The 23,165-nt window shown below is 40.3% G+C and overlaps 1 protein-coding gene across 1 annotated transcript in view; it reads right to left on the reverse strand.

Annotated features, from left to right (window-relative positions):
- Positions 1 to 23,165, reverse strand: part of GLP1R (glucagon like peptide 1 receptor) — an 85,907-nt gene that overhangs the window by 46,369 nt on the left and 16,373 nt on the right. Inside the window, exons 2-3 of the mRNA XM_080614538.1 lie at positions 8,838 to 8,934; positions 7,425 to 7,535 (exon numbers count right to left, since the gene is read on the reverse strand). Coding sequence (XP_080470664.1) covers positions 7,425 to 7,535; positions 8,838 to 8,934 — 208 coding nt within the window. The remainder of the gene's footprint in view (positions 1 to 7,424; positions 7,536 to 8,837; positions 8,935 to 23,165) is intronic.

The raw sequence follows: 23,165 nt of genomic DNA on the forward strand, positions 1-23,165 counted from the left end.
TAATCAGACTGACTGCGCCTCTAGCAGCCAGAGGCGGCCACAAGGTTACTATCAGAGATCATCTGCTATTACTGCTGGGTTACTCTGCCACCAGAGAGACTTCCAGGTCTTTCACGTCACAGCCTGAAAAGCTATGTTGTTTCCAGGGGTCCTCAGGCTGTACTTTGCCTGGTCTTCCAGGAGAACAAAGGAGTAGGTGTCACTGCTGCAACACATAACGTAGTAAAGACAGGATAATATAGAAAATAAAGTGAATTATAAGAGACAAGTGATTCAAGCAAAGGTTAAACAAAGGAAAGGATTTCAAACTAGGAGAAAGGTGGATCTAGAGAGCATAGGGAGTTACAAAGCACTGAGACTTTATGGTCAGCAGCAGTTAAGGGTGTACAGAGCCATCTGTCCCTTTACCTGGCACAAAAAACATTCAGGATTTAACAAGAGCTTTGTATTTCAGGAGTCCTCCAATGGCACACATACGGTCATACTGGAAGACTTCACATAATAGTACAAACAAATGATTAGGTCTTATGTTCCCAGCCTGGACTGAAGAGAATCCAGTGCACACCTGGGACACAGCTTCTGGCTTAGTTTCCTTCAAAGAAACAAACCCCAAAACTGCTCAAACTAACTCAGTCACAGCAAGTAGGACAATCAGGAGGTTGCTTCAAAATTCAGAAAATGCATTCAAAAAATGCCAGAGCAAGACATCAATACAGACCAGCAACCAAGCCAACTCAGGTGTCAGACACCTCAAAACCAGATAGGTCCTAAACTGAAACAATAGCATTCAAAGAGCTCAGAAGATTTGAGTAGAGATCTGAGTAACAGCCACATCTGTGTTAATGCAAGTTTGCAGCTGGCCTTTGTGCAGCCCAGTGCATACAGGAGCAACTGACATGGCCACTGTTCACATAACTGTCTGAAACTAGTACCTCTGGAAGGTTTTTTAATTACAAAGGATTTAGTGCTATTAAACAATAAAATATCAGAACCCCAGAGGAGACATAATTGTGAGATGGATTGTGCAGCTCCACAGTTTCCAAATCCACATGGTGCTATTGGCAGCTGGCCTTCAATTATAAGAAGGTAACAAGAAAAAAATAATAATAATAAAAAAAAAAAAAAAAATCACACAATCAGTGACAGTGAGGCAAGGTGCTTGCTGCCTTTTAAAGGAATACTGCTCCCCTTGAGGTTTCTGCACTGGCTGGACTTTGAGACAGCCTCTGCCCTAGTATATAACTCATGGTAACCTCACTGACTATGATGTGGATAGCAAGATATGCAGACTTTACCTGGTGTAACTTCTGTGTTGCTAGAAACTGAGTAGGTTTTTCTGGATTTTCACTAAAGGTAAGTTTTAGTCAAAGACACATATAGGAGCAAAAGCTTTGACTCAGGCAGCCAGCAGTATGTGAAATTTGCCTTCAACAAGCTTTGGCCATGGCCCTACATCTGTGCTGACAACTTCACGGAACAAATTCTTTTAGCAATAACCTCCCTTCTGCTACTTCAGCATCTCCATAAAGACCTGCCCAACGGTGGGAGCTGCAAAAGAGCAAATAGAAGCAAAACAGAGCTGGAGTAAAACAGCCCATCAGGTTTGAAATTGATGTAGCTTGCTCTCTTTCAAAGATGTATAAGCAGACTAAAAAAAGCATTGGTTTGTTTTTTGGGGTTCTTTGGGGAGTGGGAAAGCAAGGCATGGCAGAAATTAATCCAGACATCTAACTTTATATTTTTAAAGCATCTCAAAACACCACTTTGAAAAAACAAGTCTTCCCAAAGAGAAAATGTATGAATTTCACTAGAGTCCTGAACAGAATGCTTTATTTGACCAGAATTAGATTCCCCTTCACTGCCTGCCCCAATGCCACTGCTTCACACTGTTCCAAAGAGCTCCCTCACTACATGCAGAAAGCTATTTTATATGGCACCAGGGGGACACAGATGACTTCACAAAATCCTACCATAGTTATAGCCCAGCAGTGTCTGGGCTCCTCATTTGCTATCATACCAAACCCCTGTATTGTGCTGTGAGACACATGAGCCACTTATTTCTCATTCCAGTGACAATAGTTTTACCTGCGGTAAAGTAGAGGCTACTCTAAAACTCAGCTCCTTTGGTTTCAGTGTAATACCAATTACCCAGATACCTATAAATATTCTTAACTTTCCAGTTTCTTGTTAAGGCAATACTATAATGACCAATATACTTGAAGTAGATGAATGCTAACACAGCTGCAATTGCATCAATCAGGAAACTGATCTGCATGAGGAAAAAACCCACCATCCCCCAACAAATAACTCAAAGGAACGAGGACAAAACCCCACATTTCAGTTGGGTGCAATTCCTAATCTAGTTTGCTGCACAAATGGAACAAATGTCCATGCGCAGATGAAATAAAGGCAGTACTGAAGTATAATAAGCCAACCTTTGGGCCAAATCCCAAAATCACAACAACAACCCAACGTCCAGTACTTCAGGGCAAGTTGTAAAATAAAAAATTCCTCAAAAAATTCAGATTTACTTGCCTGTCATAAAGCAAGCCTGAAGGGATACATGGTTTCAAGGGTAAAATCTTGGTCTGATATGATTCTACTCAATTCTCACCAACACACTCCTAGCCTTCAGAGTCCACCCTTGCAGACAGTAAGCTGATGCTGAGTTTGGCAGGGATGCTGACACACCTACTAGGTGAGACAACAAAAAAAGTCTCAGGCTCAGCATCTTTAAAGATATCTGACATACAAGTGGGACAAAACCGATTTTCTCCAGAGTGTTTTATAAGCTGCTTTAGCAAGCAGCACTTTCAAAAAGCGTAGAAGCGATCACAAGGCAAGAGATGCTGTGAGACAAACCTTACTTAGCACAAAAGACCTGCAAGGCCCATCCTCCATAGATTTGTCTTGTGAAAGACTGCTCTTGAGTCTCCGTATGCACACAAGTCTGAATAGACAGCCAGCACTGAGAACACAAGTTTTATTCTCAAGTCTTTCAATTAACAGATTCTTATCTCCCTGCAGTTGCTCTTGCACCTTGAGATGAATGAGCAATCTGAAGAAAGCATTACTGCTGAACCTGTGCTCACAAAGTGATTCAGAAACAGCTCCATTAAGGAAGCAAGAAAAAAGTCACACCCCCATGAGCACCTCTGTGGCAGCAAGCAGAGATAAGAACCTACCAACTTCATGAGGGGTTGGACTGGTGACTCAGTATGTACTTGCTGTGCAGGGAAAAAGTTTTCCATATCATTTTCAGCTTGCCCTTCTAATAGGCCACCTGCTGAGCTAGATCTGCTGCTAGATTTGCAGAAGGGCAGGCTCAAGAGTGACAGCCCCTAGCACAAGAGATGGTCACACAAAAGAATAAAAGCTATTAACGCATAAAGTTTGCAAAACCTCTAAGTGATCAAGGAATGTTCCAGCATTACAAACTCCTCCTATGCAAATTCTTTTCCCCTATTCTGGCTGACACCAATGGAAATTTGTAACACCTGACAATAACTAGTTACAAGACTCATCATCTTCAAAAAACTTGACAGGAACAGAGAATCACAAAACATCCAAGACTGGAAGGGGACTGGAGATTTCTTAGCGCAGCACCCTGCTCAGAACAGGGTAACTAGGGCAGGCTGCTCAGATCCATGTCCAGTCAGGCTTAGACCATCTTTTTCAAAGATAGAGGCTCCAAAACCTCTCTGGGTCACCTGTCACAGGTGTTTGACCACCCCCGCAGTAGAATAATTCTGTTTAAAGGAAGCTTCCTGTATTTAAATTTGTGACCATACACATAAACAAGATTCTCTATGAGCCTTCTCTTCTCCAGGCTGGAGAATTCCACCTTTCTCAGCCTTGTCTCATATGAGAAAGACTCCCATCCCTTAATAATCTTCATGGTCATTTGCTGGACTTGCTGCAATACATCCATGCCTCTCGTACTGGGGAGACCAGAACAGGACAAAGCATTCCAGATGTGTCTCACCTCCCAGAGTAGAGGGGAAGGAACATCCTCTTGAGCTGCCAGTGGTGCTTTTCCTACTACAGCCCAGGAAGCTGTTGGCGTGTTTTTCTCTCAAGGGCACACTCTGGTGCCCACCAGGACCTCCAAGGCCTTTTCTGCAAAGCTGCTTTCCAGACAAGTCAGTACTAGTGCATGTAGCTGTTTCTACTCTGAGGCAGAACTTTGCATTTCCTTCTGCAGAACTTCACAGGATACCTGTCGGCCCATTTCGTCAGTGTCTCAAGGCCCTTCTGAACAGCAGCACAATTATACAGTGTAACAGCCACTCATCCCACTTTTGTATAGTCTGCAAACTTGCTGAAAGGTGAAGTCAGTCCCATCATCCAGATAATTAATAAAGATGTTAAACACTATTGGCCCTACTACCAATCCCTGGGGACTGATTTCCAATTGGACTTTGTGCTGCTGACCACAATCCTCTATGGCCAGCAGCTCAGCCAGTTTTCAGTTAATCTCATTGTTCATACGTCTAATCAACTCTTTATCAATTTACTACAAGGATGTTATGGGATACAGTGTCAAAAGCCTTACTAAAGTGGAGGGAAAAACACCCATTCCTCTCCCCTTATCTACCAAGCTAGTAATCTCATCAGGTTCATCAAGCATGACTTCATAAATTCATGCTGACTATACCAAATCACCTTCTTGTCCTATATGTGTTTGGAAACAGCTTCCAGGTTTATTTGCTCCATCAGTTTCCTGGGGACTGATGTGAGGCAAATCACCTACAGTTCTCCAGATTCTCCTCCTTGGGCTTCTTGAAGATAGCAGTGACAATTTCTTTCCTCCAGTCCTCAGGAATCTCCCTCAATTTGTCATGACCTTTCAAATATAATCAAGAGAGCCCACACAATAGCATCAGCCAGCTCATTCAGCACTTGGTGGGATGTACTAACAAGTCCATGGGCTTGTGTATGTCCTGGTAAAGTGTTCTATAACCTGGATCCTCCACCACCAACGGTAAGCCTTCCTTGCTCCAGACTTTTACCACTGATCTTGGGGGCCTGGGATTGCTGAAAACAAGTTTTACCAGTAAAGACCATGATGAAGGCAGCCAGTACCTTAATCATTTCCCCATCCTTTGTCACAAGATCCTCCTCTCCCATTCAGCAGTGGATCCAAATTTTCTCTCACATCTGTTAAGAAGCCCTTTTTGTTGCCCTTGACATCACTTGTCAGACTCTGGATGGGCTTTCACTTTCCTAATCCTGCCCTTGAATGATCAGTGTCTGTATGCCTCCTGGGTCACCTGTCCCTGCTTCCAGCTCTTCTGCACTTTTTATGGAAATGGCCAGATCAGAAAGAGTGCTCTCCATGCTTGCTCCATTTCAGTACCCCATCATAATCAGTATTCAGTTTCAAGTATTTCAATTTATTCCCTAAGGGGAATAAATTTCCCTTCAGGGGGTATAGCATGAAGTCCCCCAGCAAACTTTTTATACACTTGAAAACCTGACTCCTAATCAAAGGAAGAACAGTCTTAAATGCTTAAGCTTGGCTAAAGCACTTTATACTTAATGATGACCTTCACTGAACATGTTTTGAAGTTACTTCCCAAACAAGGTCTCATCTTTTCATTTTTTATCATTTTCATCAGATGAGGAGGTAGAAGCCCTGCAGTGTTAGAATCTATTTCAAGTTCCAAGTAGGGGGCTAAGCAAGAACAAGTAACAAACATGCTTTAGTGATTACTGTGAATCACAGGGTGTCCAATTTCCTATTGCTTGAGGTTTTCGGTACCTCTTCTTCTTGTGGGCCATTAGCATTCACTTTCAATACGACTCCACAAGTCATCACAAAATAGTATCAGGTCCTGGTAATTCAGGGTCCTAAATTGTGTGCCTGGCACAGATGCAAACTTCGTTTTACATTAGACAATGAAAGGCTTCTTGTTCCATCCTTATTCATCACTGATAAAACAGACTGAGGTATATACACAAAGGTAACATGTCCAGAAGTTTAATGGCTTTCGGAAGTACTTTTGCAGTCCTCCCTAACAAGAGATTACACAAAATGCTGCTATTCTTTCCACTGAAACAAACACTGCTTTCAGGATAATTAATTTTTTAAAAAACTCATTTCTAAAAGTATGAAAGATATTGCACATTCCAACAATATATTAATCTGCAGTATTGTGTTAAACCTTGGCTTTCTCCAGCAGTGATGTTTCAAGAGCAGTTGGAAGTCAAATAACTGTGTCCAGGATCTTAAAGACTGCCGCGTAAACAGATTTAGAGGAAAAAAAACTTAATCCTGTGAAGAGCTTTAGATATGTGGGAAGATTAGCATTACTGGAAAAAATTCTGCAGCATCCAATAACTGTATGTCAATTATGAAGCAAATGCTAATTTTATACATGCCTAAAAGGTTGTTTATCCATTCCAAAAATGTAACTTTATTAATGATCTGAAGAGGATTACCAAACAGCACTTTAACTTCAGACATTATCAAATTGGAAGCTACTTCCAAGACAGTTGAGATAATACAAAAGATGTGCAGATGTTAGAAATATGGACACAGTAACATAATATTCACCTGAGCATCCCATTCCTTTTCTTTCTTATTCCTAAAATCCCTTCCAACACTTGCAATATCTACTTCACACTTAAACCATCTTTACATCCAGCAGTTAGATTTATATATCCTCATTAAACAGCATCCCTTGTTCCTTAACAGGGGCTAAAGCCAATTTGCCACACCAAGTTAGCTAGTTAATAAGTTATTTCCTTTAGACTTCAAAGCATAGAAAGGTCTTCACAAACAACAGGCTGTGTAATTCGCTGGTTTCAAAGACAGAACACTAGACAAAGCAATCTAATACACACTGCCTTTAAGTGGCATCGAGTGTACATGTACATAAGGGTACAAAATCTAAAGATGACATTCAGTCCTTCAGATAAAAAAAGTCTTTGCAATCCCTGACAATGCCTTCATCTTGCAGCATTCTGAGCAGTTTATCTCCGGAAGCTACACAAATCACTTTCACTTTAGACCTTTCAGTCTTTATCTACTACAGGACAGCCTACAGCCTAGCTTTGCTAACTTTTTTTTAACTTTTATCTCAGTTTTCAAACTACACCATTATTATTGTTATATAGTCTTCAACAAGAAACACAGTACTATTTTATTAATAGTCACCACTATTAAAGCAGCAAAATCAGATAAAAGCACAAAATCCCAAACTAAATGCAAACCTTAATAAAAGCCTCTTCTCTCATTTTTGTTTTCTCCTGCTAAATGGAAATAGAGAGTGCATCATACTGAGTCCCATTCCTACTTTTATGCTGCAGACAACTGATTGCACTCATAGCCATTTAAGCCAATTTTATCCTTCCTCAGACTATTTGAAGAAAACAGGATTGGTTTAAAGCTGTGCCTATAATTATGAAAAGGCTCTTACCTGCATTAGCCCAGGGAAGATACCAGGGGCAGCTGACATTCACATAGGTGCCAGGCAGGCCGTCTGGCCAGCAGGCATAGTTGTCAAATGTTCTGTTGCAGAACTTCCCTTCTGCAGAGAGATGGAAGGGAGGGTCATGCCACTGCCTTGTATAAATACTGTAAGAAGGGAAAGACTGAAGAGCAGAAGGTAAAAGGAAACATGGATACATGCATTTAAACCATAACAGCACTATGCACTTAGGCTGTGATGTGGAGTTAACTGAGATTTATTTGTCCAGAAGAGTTTAATCCCACACAACAGGAAACTGTTGTTACAGGGGGAAACCAAAGAACAGATTAGGGTCTTTGACTAAATCAAGGGACATGAAAAGTAAATCAATACTTGTCCATTACCATCTTTTCTCTTTTACATTCTTATGTGTCTTGGTTTAAATTAAAATCCTTTTTGCTATGAATACTGTAGATAATCATTCTCAAGAACAGTTTATAGCTGTGTAGTTGGAAAATCTAGCCTAATATATAGATCCATCAACAAAATACCCCCAACACAACCATAACTTTGCATTACAGCTTAATCAACATGAGAATACTTCAACTTCAGATTTATTAAACTGTCATTCTTAGAGGGCAGCACTCAACTGCTCAACAGGATAATGGAGCAGAGGGAGATGAATGTTTCCCTGCCACTGTTGTCATCAGCTACTGCTCTCACTCTGCCACAGTAACGTGGTTAAAAGAAGGAGAAGTAATAGTTTTGAAATAATTCTTCACAGATACAACCTTAGAGCCACCTTATCTGTTCCAGTGTGTCACAAAAGCACTGAAGCATAGGAGAGGCCACACTGTGTCCACTTGTGAGTGTCATTGACAAGTCACCGGTGTCCTTTAAATACCATGATGCTGGAGTATCACAGCTGCTCTCACCACTTTAAAGCAGCCCAACTGCTAAAACAAACTGTTTTCTCATTCACACAAAGGCACTTTTTTAAAAAGCCATTTCAGTATTTTACAATGCTCAAGATAATTTACACCAACTGTAAGGCCCACAGGCTGCTAGGTCACTGTGAACAGCATGGTTCCAGATTTCCTTACACCTGTGTGTTCTCTCCACACTGACCCCTGAAAAAGTTTCAGGGAAATAATATTAGTGTACTGCTTAAAGTGCCACCACTTGCCACTGAAAAACACTCTGGACCTAAAAACTAACATCTTTACTATGAAATTGTTCTATAAAATGCTTCCTCAGCAGCAGGAAGAGTCCCAAAGAGGATGGACTGAAACAAACAGAATAAAGAAGAAATGGACTGGAAAATAAGCTAGAGAAGTATTTTCAAGTTCATAATCACTCCGTTGCAACTGTTATCATGCATTCTAAAAAGTAATACATCCTATACCTACCAAGCAGGCTTACCTGACACAATGGGGGGTGCCTCATACAAGTATTCCAGGCATTGAAGCTGATACTCCTTCCACTTCTGCATAACCCCAGAGAGGGACCCATCTGAACTCTGAAAGAGAAACCATGAGTCTCAGACATTGCAGGGATTTCACAACTATGTGATTTTCATGCAGCCTGAGTAGGAGGGTGTGAAAATAATTACCACAAGCCAAAACAGCACTGTTTATCATAAAGGGTACAAGACGCTGCTGTGCATTTGCCTGATTGCAGCCAAAAAAATCCCTATTTATACCATAAGGACCTGAAAAAAAAAATCCCACAAACAACTATACCATGACCTTACTGAAATCCAAACTGAGCCTGCCTTGCTCTCTTGAACATGCCCCAGTTGTGTGATTTACTATCTCACAAAAAGACAGGGACAGCAGCAAGTCCTTTTAGGAGAGGTTTTCTTTCCAAAAGCAGTATTTCTGCTAGCTCACAAATGAGACCAAGTTAATTCACTGTATTCAGCGGATATTCTCCAAGCATTCTTCCAGAACACAGATGAAAGCTTTTCCAGCTCAGCTTTTCTTTCACAAAAAGCAGCTTTCCTTCACATTGTGCATATTTTTCCTGAAACAGAAAGCAGGGACTTCCTTTTTTGCAGTTTGACAAGCTGCAGGTTCCACTGTCAGCTGCCCAAAGCACCGAAGAGGCAGGGGAAAAGTATGCACACACTCTATGAGCACAAAGGAAATTAGCTATTATCAAACTGCAAGGTTTAGCTCCGATTGCTCACTCAACCTGAGCAGATGCCCCACCTGCCTCACAGAAGCCCAGCTAACTCAGTGCATAAAAGAGACATCAGTCTTTCTCTCTCCTCTCTGCATCTATATGAACTGAATTACGAAAGTTAGGATTGGCAGGCAGCAAGTGATCAATAATGCAGGTAAGTCAGCATTCTTTTTCCAGAGAAAGGCCCAGCATGGATGTGTAAAACATACAATCAACAGCATGAACTTAATAGTACAACACATTAACACAAAGTTCATTTCATTTATACCAGCTGTCGAACAGTTTATTAAAGAGCGTAAATAATCTCGTAAAGCTTGAGCTTTACCCTCAGTTTCAACCACTAATTTTTATTTTCCCATTCGTGCTTCTAAATATTATTCAGATGGTTAGAAGGAAATCAGGGCATGGGATGAGTGTTTAAAAATTAAGAAGTCATTTTAAACCTACATTGCATTTCAGCAAAGCCAAACTGAATGCTGCCCACTACAATCAATGTGACTAAAATTTAGACACCAATGCAATCACCTTGGTATAAAAGGACAGAAGTAGAACTGGCATTTTTGGACTGCAGACCTCTCAAGTCCTCTTATCTCTTATCCTTCCAATTAAAAATACAGCATCTGAAAAAAGCAAAACACCATATGGCATCATGCTTCTGCCTGGATTAAGCCACTACATTTAGTTACAAAGATGCTCTTGTACAACATGATGAAACAACACTTAGGAGATATTTATGTTAGGTTTCAAGAATAACTGGCTATATTTACATGCAACTTAACTGTAGCAGAATTTAGCCATCTCTTCCTGAAGTCAAAACAAGCACAAGCCCATGGATCTTTGAAACGCTGATCCTCATGTGCCTGATTTAAATCATCTTATCTATACCAATAAATGCTGCCATAGTCTGTCTGTGTTAAAGTCTCTAGTGTAAAATGAATGTGTCCTGCTGAATTTTAACCCCATGTGCCTATGGAAACACACAAACCTAGAACACACAAGTGCAGTGATCTATGCTCAACATACATGAAGAAGAGAGAACATTACCACCCTATCTTAACTCTACAGGTGTGTGTAGAGAAACACACAATCAGTAACTCTCAAAACTAAAGCTCCATCTTCAGATCCGTGTAAAATGATTAAGGATGGATGACCAGAATACAGAGCGAAAACAACTTCCAAACCTAAGTTTCTCTCAAGCAGTCTTTAAAAAGTAACTTTCAGGTTACGCATTGTCTCAAAGGTCATTATTTTACAAGGGTGGTTATTGAAGTTATACAGGACTGTTTCACCACCCTTGCATCACCAAATGAATACTTTAATAAATTAACGAGAAGAAACATTTTCAGAATTAACTCTTAAATTATGACTCAGAACAATTTCAAAAGCTACTATACGTCTTCCAAAAGAGTAACTATTAATCATGCATGCAGATGACCACATCAAGTTAATCCAAATTCAGCTTTTAAAATCATTACAAGACATAGATTCATACAGAGTTTCGTTTAAAAACAAGACTCTACCTTTTAAAGCATCTGAAAATATCCTAAACCTGCTTGTATTAAGAAAATTAGCTCTTTTTGAGTTAGCAAGCCTTACAGTATTTTCTTCCAAATCAAGTTTTCATCTATTGCTTTCATGAATACAGGAATAACCAGCTTTAATTACAGCTTTGGAAAAAAATCAAGTTTCTGTCCCTCCATTTAATGAAAAAGTAGAAACATTCTACTTATACTGGCTTTTCATAATGTGAGAAGACAACTGTAACCAGGAGATTAGCAAAATATAAGAGTAAAATAATTAGACATGCCTTCTTGTGGAGATGACTGATTTGGTAGACAGTTTTCTATTATCTATAGTCTCTTGCAATAAGACAATCAAATATAACTTCCAAGACTACATAATTTGTTCTCTCTCTGCAACAGTTTACTTTGGTTCAGCCAAATACAATGTTTTGCTATCAGGTAAATTGACTTAAATTTGATTTTAATAAATTCTAATGCCCACTTCCCAAAAATTCTGGCCCACATGAACTAGAATCACAAGTTATACAGTGCCACAGATATATAATGTGAGTAGTTACTCAAATAAGAGACACTATAATTTCTTGTAAAGTGATTTAATCCTTTTTTCAACATCGAAGCACTAAAACACATGTATACAAGGACAAGGTTCCTGGGTTAGTACCCAAAATTTGGAGCAAATTACAAAAGTTTAAATAGCTTTATTAAACTCAGGATTATATTTCTGTTGTTAAAAGCACCAGTCCTTGCATTTTATTTGTGGCTTTTTTCAGTTTTTTCCCCAGTATAGTCCACCATGGAAGAAAAAACCAGCAGATTAGTGTGGTGAAAATATGTCACAAAAGGATATTGGAGGAGAGAAGAACAGAAATGTGGCTGACTGGTTAAGGTGGAGGAGTCAGAAAGCAAGAATGGATGAAGGACATTAAAGAATTGAGTAATGGTGCAGCCTAAAACAGATGCAGAAAAATTAGGACAGGCAAGAGCGCAGAGACTGTGAGTCTTTCAATGTATGTATATAATTAAGCGTAATTCATCTTTAGTGATAAGTTAGCTCATTCAACACTCTGAAGACAGGACTTCTTACAGATCCTTAACACCTTTATAGCAAAGCCACTTTCAGTAGTCATCATTTGTCTTCATAGAGCCCACTGTAAAAGGAATCATTTTCATAACTTTTCAACATGTTTGAAACTATTCCTACTGTAACAAAACTGGCATCCACACAGTTCCAAGGTGATCACTGCTACAAAAACACTATTGTAATACAGTGAAATCTGAGCACACAGAGTATAAACCTGCAGCATGAAATTGCATCATACAGAGTAGAAGGGAGAATTCTCAGAGCTTCAGAAGCAGCCAGTGACTCCTGAGGTTATCTTCTTTCCCCTTCTCCCATGACTATATAAAAAGGTCTTACATGCAACAGAATGAGAAATTCTTCCTTACATTTGTGTTTCTTATGTCTTTGTCTGCCACTTTTAAAATGGAACATGTCACAGCTTTTTCATGCTTTTAACGTCTGAGCAAGACTTCAACCTTGCTGCTAAAGGTTCACAGATAACATAACAACTACTGGGACCTCCAAAATGTTAATCTTTGTGTTCAGAAACAAAAGTGAGGTAACCTGGCACTGAACCAGACTTCGTATGACCTTGGTGTTCTTCCCTTGGATAGTAATGATTACATACCTGCCTTGTGAGACTACAGTTCATATTGCATTTTACCACAGAAGCACAAGTGAGTTGCTTCTAAACTTTACCACCTTTTAAAAAGGTCTAATGTGATACATTATTTCAAGGCTACTCTGCTCAGGATCAGCGTGGCAACCAAGTCCAAGATAGGTGAAGATTGCACATTACTACCTTTATTCTAATTCTGACTGGCCATTCTTTCTTGTATAATACAAATCTTATAAAATCATCTTTTATGCCAGCATAAGCTATAGGTCTGTATCAATAAAAGCCAATGGTAGATTTAAACTGAACACATAACAGGCTTATTCAATTCACAGCACAGACATAAGCTTGAATTTATGAGACAGTTTTGTCCTCAGTTCACAGCCAAAATAGGGCAGAGAACAACACTGCTACCCCAGATGCTTTCACTTCACACAGCTTCTGGGAGCAGAAGTTTAAAACCAGAGGCTGTAGCACACCAAAACTCTGCACTGGGGCTAGCAGCTCACAGAACAAACTTACCTCCCCCTGCAATCTGTCATCAATTTTCTCCACTTCTAACTTGAAGTAAATATGAAAGCATTATGAATGGCAGGATGTTATCACTACCTCCCCAAGCCCATCAATCAAGATCCAATTTCTCAACACTTACTACAAATTTGTCAAAAAAGTCCTGCAAATGCTGATGCTCCAACCACCGATTTGTAAGACGCTTGACTGCTCCAGGGTTAAAAAAACCCAAAAAACCCCCCCAAAAAAAAAAAAAAAAAAACCCAAAAAAAAAAAAAAAAAAAACAAAAAAAAAAAAAAGAAAGACCACAACACCCCAACATTAAACCAAAACACATTACCCTGAACCTTATATTAACAGAGTCCTTCGGCCCACTGTTCACCCTACGACAATGCAATCCTGTTGAGAATCAGTCCTTCAAGTACAACATTTCTCAAAACCCAAGAGATTCTGGAATTGCATTACTATGGGAGCAGGCTTTATTGTTTTCATACCCCCCTTTGCTCCCCCCAAAGAGATAACATTTAAGTTGGATTTCATAACTACTTAGTTCAAATTGCATAATAAGCTAATCTGAATTCATTACGGGCAACATCTCTGACAGCCTAGTTACTCTCAAGTACTGAAGCTATGTCAAAGGACGAGGTACATCAAAAATTACAGTGCTGTCTCTACTATAGATAGTACAAAAGTAGTATCATTAAAGATACGTGAGCAATACCTTTTCCAGAGATCATACTTTAGGACATCTGACATCACTCAGATTTCTGCATTTACTGCATTCTCTATTATGTTGCTCAGTATGGAGTTTAACTTAGTCCTCTGACATTATTTCCTTCAGAGAAAATTCTATTGCCAGCTTCTAGGAGCTTTTCCTGTAAATGCTTCTGTTCCTTAGTTACTAATGAACCAATGAGTTCAGTATTTCAAGAGTGCCAGAAAATGAAACCTTTTAGCATCCTCCCTGCTAATGAAAAAGATCAAATGAGCTCCAACAAAAGGAGCTACTAGCTTCAGAGAGAAATGCCCTGGCGACATCTGCCAGCCGAGTTCTCTCATTGGCTGCAGCAGCTTACCACTTAAGACACCTTCGCACAAAACATCCCAGGACTTCAATAAAGGCTTTCAACAGCTGTCTAACCATGGATGCCCCTGTCTAGTATGCCACAGTTTTAAGACTCCAAGTCTCATGACATCAAGTTTTTGAACTCAAAGCTGCAATAGGAAGCTCTCAGCAGGCACTTGCATCTGATCAAAGCACACAAGAGACACTCCTCCTCCGCCTGTCTCTTCAGAGCTGCTCAGCTCAGATTGACAGCACACCTTTACTCCTGAACAAGAACACTGGGCTTTCAATAACCTCCAAAGACACACAAGATCCACCTCCTCATTCCATTTTATCCTCTGCTTGATCAGCTCCAAAACATTGTTTCAGGATGCTCTTTGGATAGGCTGAAAGAACAAACAAGATTCCTATGAAAGACAAGAATATGTACAAAAATATCTCTGTGGAGTTTTTGGTTTGGTTTGGTTTCTTGCTTGTTGTTCTTAAATTTGTTTTAAATCAGAGGCTGAATCTTAGCACTCCTCTCTCTCAGCTGAAAATAACCACTGCACCACAAGCTGCATAAGGTGTATCCTGGCCTGCTTGCCATTTGTGCCTTTTTCTTCTCTTGCATACCTGCACAGCTTCAGAAGGAAGGGTTGGCTGTGCTCGATCCCACAGCAGCCTATAATAGCACAGGGCACTATCCCTTATTCTTTCTTAAGGTCTGTCTTTGCTAGATTAAGGAAAAAAAGATGAGCATATACATGTCCTAAACGGTATTTGGAAACACAGATTCTCAAATGCAGAATGCTTCTGATGAATCTCTCAAACAAGACATTTTAAACAAGAAAAACAAAACTGACTTGAGGCACATTCCTGCTTCTCTGTACTTGTTGACCAGGCACAGGCTCCCAGTTCAGCTGACTTACCATTTCACAAATTGTTCCAAACACATGAGCTGTCTAAACAGGCAGGAGAATTCAGCCCTGACCACAAGGGTTTCCACCCCCGGGACCAAACACCCCAGGTCTATCCTGGAATGATTCATTTGTGTTTTGAAACCGGCCACTTTTCCCATCCCTGGAATTTTTTGACAAGGTGCATTTCAATGAGAGTAACATCACTTGGCCCCAATCGTTTTCTAGATCAAAGTGAAGTATTTGGCATTCAGCAGCAGAGACATCAAAGAAACCTTTTTTAACACCTAAATCAACTTGTAGAAGATACAGTCTCACAAATCAAGGGAATAAACTACAGCCTAATATTTCAGCATGCTACAAAATTAAACATCATCTCCTAGAGACATACATAAATAAAATCAAACTCCTGTAGGTAGGATAGACTGAAAATGTGGAACGAATCAGTGTTTGAGGGGTTATTCTACTGCTTCTGTCTTCAGTTCCATACAGAGTATTTTCTGCCCCACTAGGAGCTTTCCCAGCCTGGAAAAAGGTTTCTCTTCTTTAGTCACCGTAGAACCCATAAATCCATATGCTTACAGTTGAAGCAGACTTACATTTAGATTGACAGCCCTTGTTACCAGAAAACATTATTTTCAATGTCTTCCATCTGTTCTGGTAAGTGTTACTGTCAAGGATGTACTACATGAGCCAGTCAAACATGACAGAAGAAACTACTGAGCACCTATGCAGAGAGACAGAAGAAAAAAGGCGAAATTCAAAAGCAACCGTAACTCCCAAACTCTTAGAGAGCACAACACAATCCCGCAATTTTAGTGGGAGACAGCGTGCTAACACTCATGAAAATTCAATTATCATAGGACCCTGTACGCAGAGATTTTACCATGCATTGCAAATACAGACACATGCTTTGTGGAGCACTCTTTAGAAGAGATCATTTATTGATGCAACTAATACAGCACAGCAAGCCAAAGAGCAGAATAGTTTAAATTGCATTTTTAGATAGATACAAAAGGTGTAACACTAGAAACACTACAGAAAGAACAAATGCAAAGCTGAGCAGTGTTGTGAAAGAAAAAGCTACAAAGCTGAAGATGAGAAGAGCATTTCAGATCTACCCCCAACAGATTCTGAAACATAATGCAGCCTATACTACTGGAAGAAAAACACAGCTTTTCATTACAAATGTTTCAGTAACAGAATCATAGAACAGTTTGGGTTGGAAAGGAGCTTAAATATAATCTAGTATCCCCTGTCATGGGCATGGGCATCTTTTACTATATGACGATGCTCAAACACCTTGCTCAGCATGACCCTGCATATTTCTGCAGATGGGCCACCCACAACTTCCCTGGGCAACCTGTTCAACCAGTGGCTCACCACCCACATACTAATTTCTTCCTTTTATCTAATTCTACCATCTTTTAGTTCAAAACCATTATCCCTTCTCTTATCACACCACAAACCCTAGTAAAAAGTCTCTCTCCATCTTTCTTATAAGCCCCCTTTTAAATACTGAAAAGCCACAATAAGGCTGAACACCACCACCTCTCTCAGCCTGTCTTCACAGGAAAGGTGCTTCAGCTCTTAGATCATTTTCATGGTCCTCTATGTTCTTCTTGTGTTGGGGCCCCACAGCTGAACACAGCACTCCAGGTGGGGTCTCACGAGAGCGAGGGGGGGGGAAGTCAACCTCCCTAGACCTGCTGGCCATCTCCTTTTGATGCATCCTGGGATATGGTTGGCTTTCTGGGTTTGCAACCTTGCACTTAGCCTTGTTGAACTTTATGAAGTTCACATAGGCTCTCAAGCCGGTCACAGTCCCTGTGGATGGCATCCCTTCCTTCCAGCATATCAACTGCACCATTTGGCTTAGTGTCACCTGCAAACTTGTCAAGGGTACACTCAGTCCCACTGCCTATGTCATTAATAAAAATACTTAACAGTACTGGTCCCAACACAGACCACTGAGAGGCACCACAGTCATGTACCTTCACAACAGAGTACACGGACAGTGACGGATATATAGGGCTGAAAAAGTAAAGATTTAGGGTGCAATTCAGATCACAGGCACCTACTGTTCCTCTCAACATGCGCAAGTGCCTTGATTTGTCTCCTGGCACAACTGCAGAGAGGTATAGGTTTCCCCTGCACCCTCCACTGTATCTGTCAGTCCCATACAGGGTCTTGAGTGCTTGTAGGAAGTTTCAAGCAGCACTAGATGCCTACATTTGGGCAACTGACTCATCCTGAAGGTCTCTGACCTGCTAAAGCAAAACAAAGCAACGGACATCTGTTGAAGCTGGACTTCTGACTCCTCTTGTTAAAATGCACTTAGTTAAGCTGGTTTTTTATGATATGCCAAACCATGTGCATTTGAAAGGATCTGTTTTAAGTTTGTAACTGACTGGTTTCTCTGCAACAGCCAGTAATGGTCCAGTCTCAGAGCTGTCTGAGCAGGGACTGCAGTCCACAGAGCCAGGGAATTGCAACATTGGAGTTTCTAAGCACAAAAAAATATTCCCAAACAAAAAAGTAATCTTCATCACAACCTCAGGAACTGAGCAAACATCACTTTGTTGTAAATAACCTGTATTTTCACTAGGCAAGAAAAACTCCAAATCTTTTCACCTTTCAAAGTGTCCCAAGGGAGTTAAGCTCCGCACAACTTTTCAAGGGACTATTTAACAGTCACTCTTCTTCAAGAGCCATAGTGCTGGATCAGAAGGCAAGGTGTGCATCTCCCCCAGGATCATGAATTCTACAGCCACATAAACCTGGTGATCAGTTTGTCATCCCATCACTACAATCCCTACAATAAGCTCAATAACAAGAAAAAACAATCAAACCACACACATTAAGCTTCAGAAACCTTTCTCTTACTAAATGCATTTCCAAGAATTGCAAAGAATTTACCCTTTATTTTCAAACTTATTTCTCCAGTTAAAAAAAAAGAAAATTAAAAAAAGAAAATAAAAAAGACTTGATAGAAAAAAAGACCACCACGCAGCTGTTTACAAACCACCACCACACAAACTCAAAAACTCCAGTATATAATGTCATGGGTCCTGCATCTAGTGTTGTTTTCAGATTGCTAGAGAAGAATGCAATTAAATCTGTGTAGCTTTTACAGTTCTGGTTGAGGGCAGTTTATTTAGGTTTTAACTAGTGCAAATTAACTCCCTCAGCAGCTTACTGTCACAGTGGCTCAAGGTCCACTGTCCGATTACCTTCCACATCACTCTTCCCTGCAAAGGGAGTTATATGTAACACCTTTGCAAATAGCTAGTGTTTCCATCAACAGCTGTGACACATTTTAGAACACAGCATACAAGAGAAGTTCTACAAGTGAAGCTCATCCTCCAAATGTTACCAGCTTTCCTTACAAATACTAATTAAAAGACAAAGCAGATGTATACCTTTACATAAAACAATGATAGGAGAGAACCGCCACAATAATATCCTTGCAGTATTCTATCATATATGGAATTCACATTTACATGGTTGGATGCAGTGTGGTGTTTTACAACCTGTATATAACCTTATACTTCAGCATTCAACCCACACAGCTGCCACATGGTATATTCCAAGGGCTTGATTTGTTAAAAACAATACAGGAGCAATGTTGCAGAAAGGCTAGAGTCTTAACTCAGCCCAATACGGAAAAAAAACATTAAAATAAAATAAAAAAAATAAATTAAAAAAAAAAAAAAAAGAAGAGACAAGCCACCCAAAATGAAACAAAACCAAAAAAAAGTAATAAGGCAAATAAAAAAAGGTGCACTGAGATGCTACCCAGGGACCACACTTCTGTGTTTCACATGATCAGAATAACACAAACACAAGTTGACAAACAAGGACCAAAACAACATGCCCAAACTTAAACTCATATGGGATGATCATGCTATTTTATCCAAATTTTCAGGGCAAGATCTTGCAGTCTCTGGACACCAAAATCAATAGGGGACACAAGATAAATGAAAAAAGTCTGGTACCACACTCTACTGCATCAGCATCCTCAGAGCTGTGTTCCCTGGCAGAGGGAGCCAGATGACTCGTATTCCTGCATTCATCCCACCTCCCGTTTTCCTTCTACCTTCTTTTAAAATAGAACTTATGAGTTTAGCTTCCCTGTACAGGCTGCATTTATTTTTTTCCCCTTTATGGCTATGCTCCTGAAAGCCTCTAAGCAGAGAAGCAACTTAAAGCATCTTGGTAACTTGACAACAGCCCGCTGTATTTGTGAGGTCTTGTATCTAAAGCTATACAGTCATCTTTCTCCAGAAGTGATGTTACAAGCAAGAATCAATGGCAGATATGAGTGTGCTACAATGTTTGCTTTCCTTCTTTCACAGTTTCACATTTGCTTTTATTTGCAGAGGCCAATTCAACTTCCTTGAAGGCAAAAATGAAAAAAGCTTCAACCTGAAACCTAGATTTTCTGTTTTCTCATTCTTTGAGGACAGTAATCACCATCTTCTACACTATTTAAAATTACAATAAGACAGAATTCATCTAGTTGCAGGACACATGAATGAAAGCCATTAAACCCAGAAGCTTTTATTAATACGTTAGCTGACATTAGCTTTTTCTTTAATACAGGACTGATGCTTTTAGAGCTTTCTATAGGAGTAAGCAGGCTGAAGGCTTTGAAATCAATGAATTCCAAACAGTTCTTAGCTGTTCAGTATTCCATCGTAACAATGTTATGTTGCCACTTTTGACTCAAATGATTTCGAGTGTCAATAACACTCTCCCTCCTTCTGCTTTACATGAGTAAAAATACCTGTCAAATTTATCCAGAATAGATTTCTTCCCAGTTTTCCTGCAGTACCTCTCAGCTAGGGAAGCAGACTACAGAAACAGAGACAAGCCAAGTTGAAACAGATCTTCCCTACTCTAGGACTGCCAAGCAATTTATGAACCACACTATTACTACAGGAATCAGATCAGGAGTTTTCTCAAATCTGAATTAGTCTATCATAATGCCTGTTTCAAAAAGACCATATGGTTTCCTCATTTCAGAAGCACAGCAGAATGAAAATATTATGAGAGATGCCAAGTGCTACAGCAAGTGAATGGGTGACCAAGATGCAAAAAGACTCAAGAGTTGTGTCTTCTCCTCGTTTTCCAAGGACATGACAACAATATGGTACTAACTTCAGAGAACCGATGACAGCTATATGTACATGACACATAAGGTAACAAAATTAAAAATCCTTCTGTATGCTTAATCCTGATATCTTGCTTTAGTACACCCTTTCCCTGAGCTCGGATGCTTTTGTAGTTTAAGAATTAAAAAAAAAACAAAAAAAAAAAAACCAACCCAAAAAACAATCTTCAAACATTTCTTTCAGTAGTCAGTGTTGGGCCAGTTTATCAGGCATTCTACACCATTAGACTCTCAAACAAACCAGCAATTTTCTCAATGCCCTCTGCAAGTATCTTGATTAGGAAAGAAATGAGCAAGCAGCCTGCAGCCCATTTCAGTACCATGTTCTCCCTATTCTTCTACACTCTTACCTCCATTTCATTAACTTCGCATACATACTATTCAGATACTTAGTCCCTTTTCCTCCCAGGGATCCTGGCACTGACTGCACAAGCTGAATCAGTAACAAAGGGTCTGTGCATTTGTTCATCAAGGCAATCCCACATGCTACCACACTTTTGCCTCCCAACAGTAGCACAAGAGAGGAACTCCAATGCAAGAGGTAACCTCTAGCTTTTCAGTTTATCCCTATCCCATCTTCAGGCCACTTCTAGCAAGCGTTACTCTTCATGAAGTGGAGTGTCACAACATCATTGTCACAACATGCGGGAAATCAGTGGATTTCCTTCCACCATAAGATTTAGCCCAGAGGCAGGGTTGAATCTTATTTCTTGACTTCAGGCAGATATCACAGTCTTCAGCCCTGCAGGACTGCTGTAGCAACGTGGAAATCAGCCTGTCTCCCCTTGAGTCCTTCTTCCTTTTCTATACTCTCATAGAGGTACATGGAGCCGAAGAGGCTCATGGGTTAAGCCCCAGAAGAGAACTGCAATTTTATTAATATTAAAGCTGAGTGTACTTACATTTCTTCCCACCCTTCTTTGGAGAGACCTTCGAAACAAAGGGTAAAAGTGACCAACAGAAGACTGCTGTGAAGGCAGCAAGCACACTTTTTTTTAAGAAAGCAAGAGATTGGATAAAGCCCAAGAGCAGGGTTAAACAACTTCATAAGACAAGCAAAGAAAAACACTCAGGCAACTTCAAGAAAGCTGTCCAGCCTGAACAAATGGAAACACAGAAGAGCTCCCCGCCTCCATTCAAGTCAAAATATTCATTTTGACAAAGGTTACAGTTGTGTACCTTAGCTTTCCGTCATCCAACTCCAATTTTCAAAGCACTGAGGGAAGCAGTGACCATGCAGTAATAAAGCTGAAAACGGATAGGTCACTTAAAGGCATTAAAGTCATTCCATTAGTTCCATGTTAGTAGTTTCGCAGCCACATACTTCCCATCTGGCATTAATCTTAAATCTAGCAGCACTTGTAGGAATAGAATAGATTCACAGAGAAGAGACAAGAGAAAAAACTTGGGAATTTAAATAGCAGTGGCTTTATTTGATGTGTTTTCTGAGGAAGTCTGCTCTCTGAACTCACTTGCTCTGCAAAACATTTTTATGGTTTATATCTCAGTTCATCCTGAAGACACACTTCTGGAACAGAGTCATCTTACAGCATAACTAGAGGAATTTGAAGTGCATAAACCAGCACTGATGTTAGAACTGGCTCCCCAGAGAAAGGCTGTGATTTCCTCCCCCACGCCATGCTCCCCTCTTCTCCGTATGCCACCATAAGCACTCATGCCATCACAACGCTGTAAGTTGGACAAGCAAAATCTCCAGGGTAAAATTAAACACACAAAATGTTTAAAAAGTGTAAGTGCTGTGAAGCAGAGCCAAAAGCAGCACAGCTCAGTGAGGCATAAGTATAATCTTAATTATCCACCATCTTAGAATTAAGAGAAGCCCAAAATGAAGCCCACTACCTGCACAAAAATGTGAAGCTGGGAAACAAATGTTTATTACTCACAATGCAGCCAACGCTTGAAGACTTCAGCTATTGGAGAAATAGCCCTTAAGGTCTTTTCATCTATGCTCGTTACTTGACAACTCACGGTTTTTCACCTTGTGCCACTAGGAATGGTACATGGCAACCACGATGATCCTGAGGCCAGAAGTACCAATGATGATAATCTAATCAGTTTTCTTCTAAAGCCCCACACTAACTTCCACATCCATCTCACACATGCCGTCTTAACCAGAAAACACCACTCAGACACATCTAATTTTGACTTGAAGACTTTAAGTGATAGAGAATCCACTGGACCCTTAGGAAAGCTGCTACTGGGGTTGATTACCCTGTCCCGGGTTCAGCCGTAGCAGTCATTTTTTTCTTCTTCTTAGTGGCTGGTGCAGTGCTGTGTTTTTGACTTTTGGTCTGGGAACAGCACTGATAAAAACGATGTTTTTTGCTGGTCAGAATGTTTACTCTGACCAAGGACTTTCTGAGCCTCATACTCTGCCAGGGAGGACGGGAAGCCGGGAGGAAGCAGGGACAGGACACCTGACCCAAACTAGCCAAAGAGGTATTCCATACCACAGCAGGTCATGCCCAGGAGGTAACTGAGAGTTACCCGGAAAGGGTTGATTCACTGCTGAGTGGGAGCGAGGTATGGGTTGATGGGTCGTGAGGTATTCTCTTCCCTTGTTATTTCCTTTATCATTATTATTATTGGTGGTAGCAGTAGTGGTTTGTGTTATACCTTAGTTACTGGACTGTTCTTATCTCAACCCATGGGAGTTATATTCTTTTGATTCTCCTCCCCATCCCTCCAGGA

This window comes from Psittacula echo (genome assembly GCF_963264785.1).
Source record: "Psittacula echo genome assembly, chromosome: 4".
In the NCBI taxonomy this organism is placed as follows: Eukaryota; Metazoa; Chordata; class Aves; order Psittaciformes; family Psittacidae; genus Psittacula; species Psittacula echo.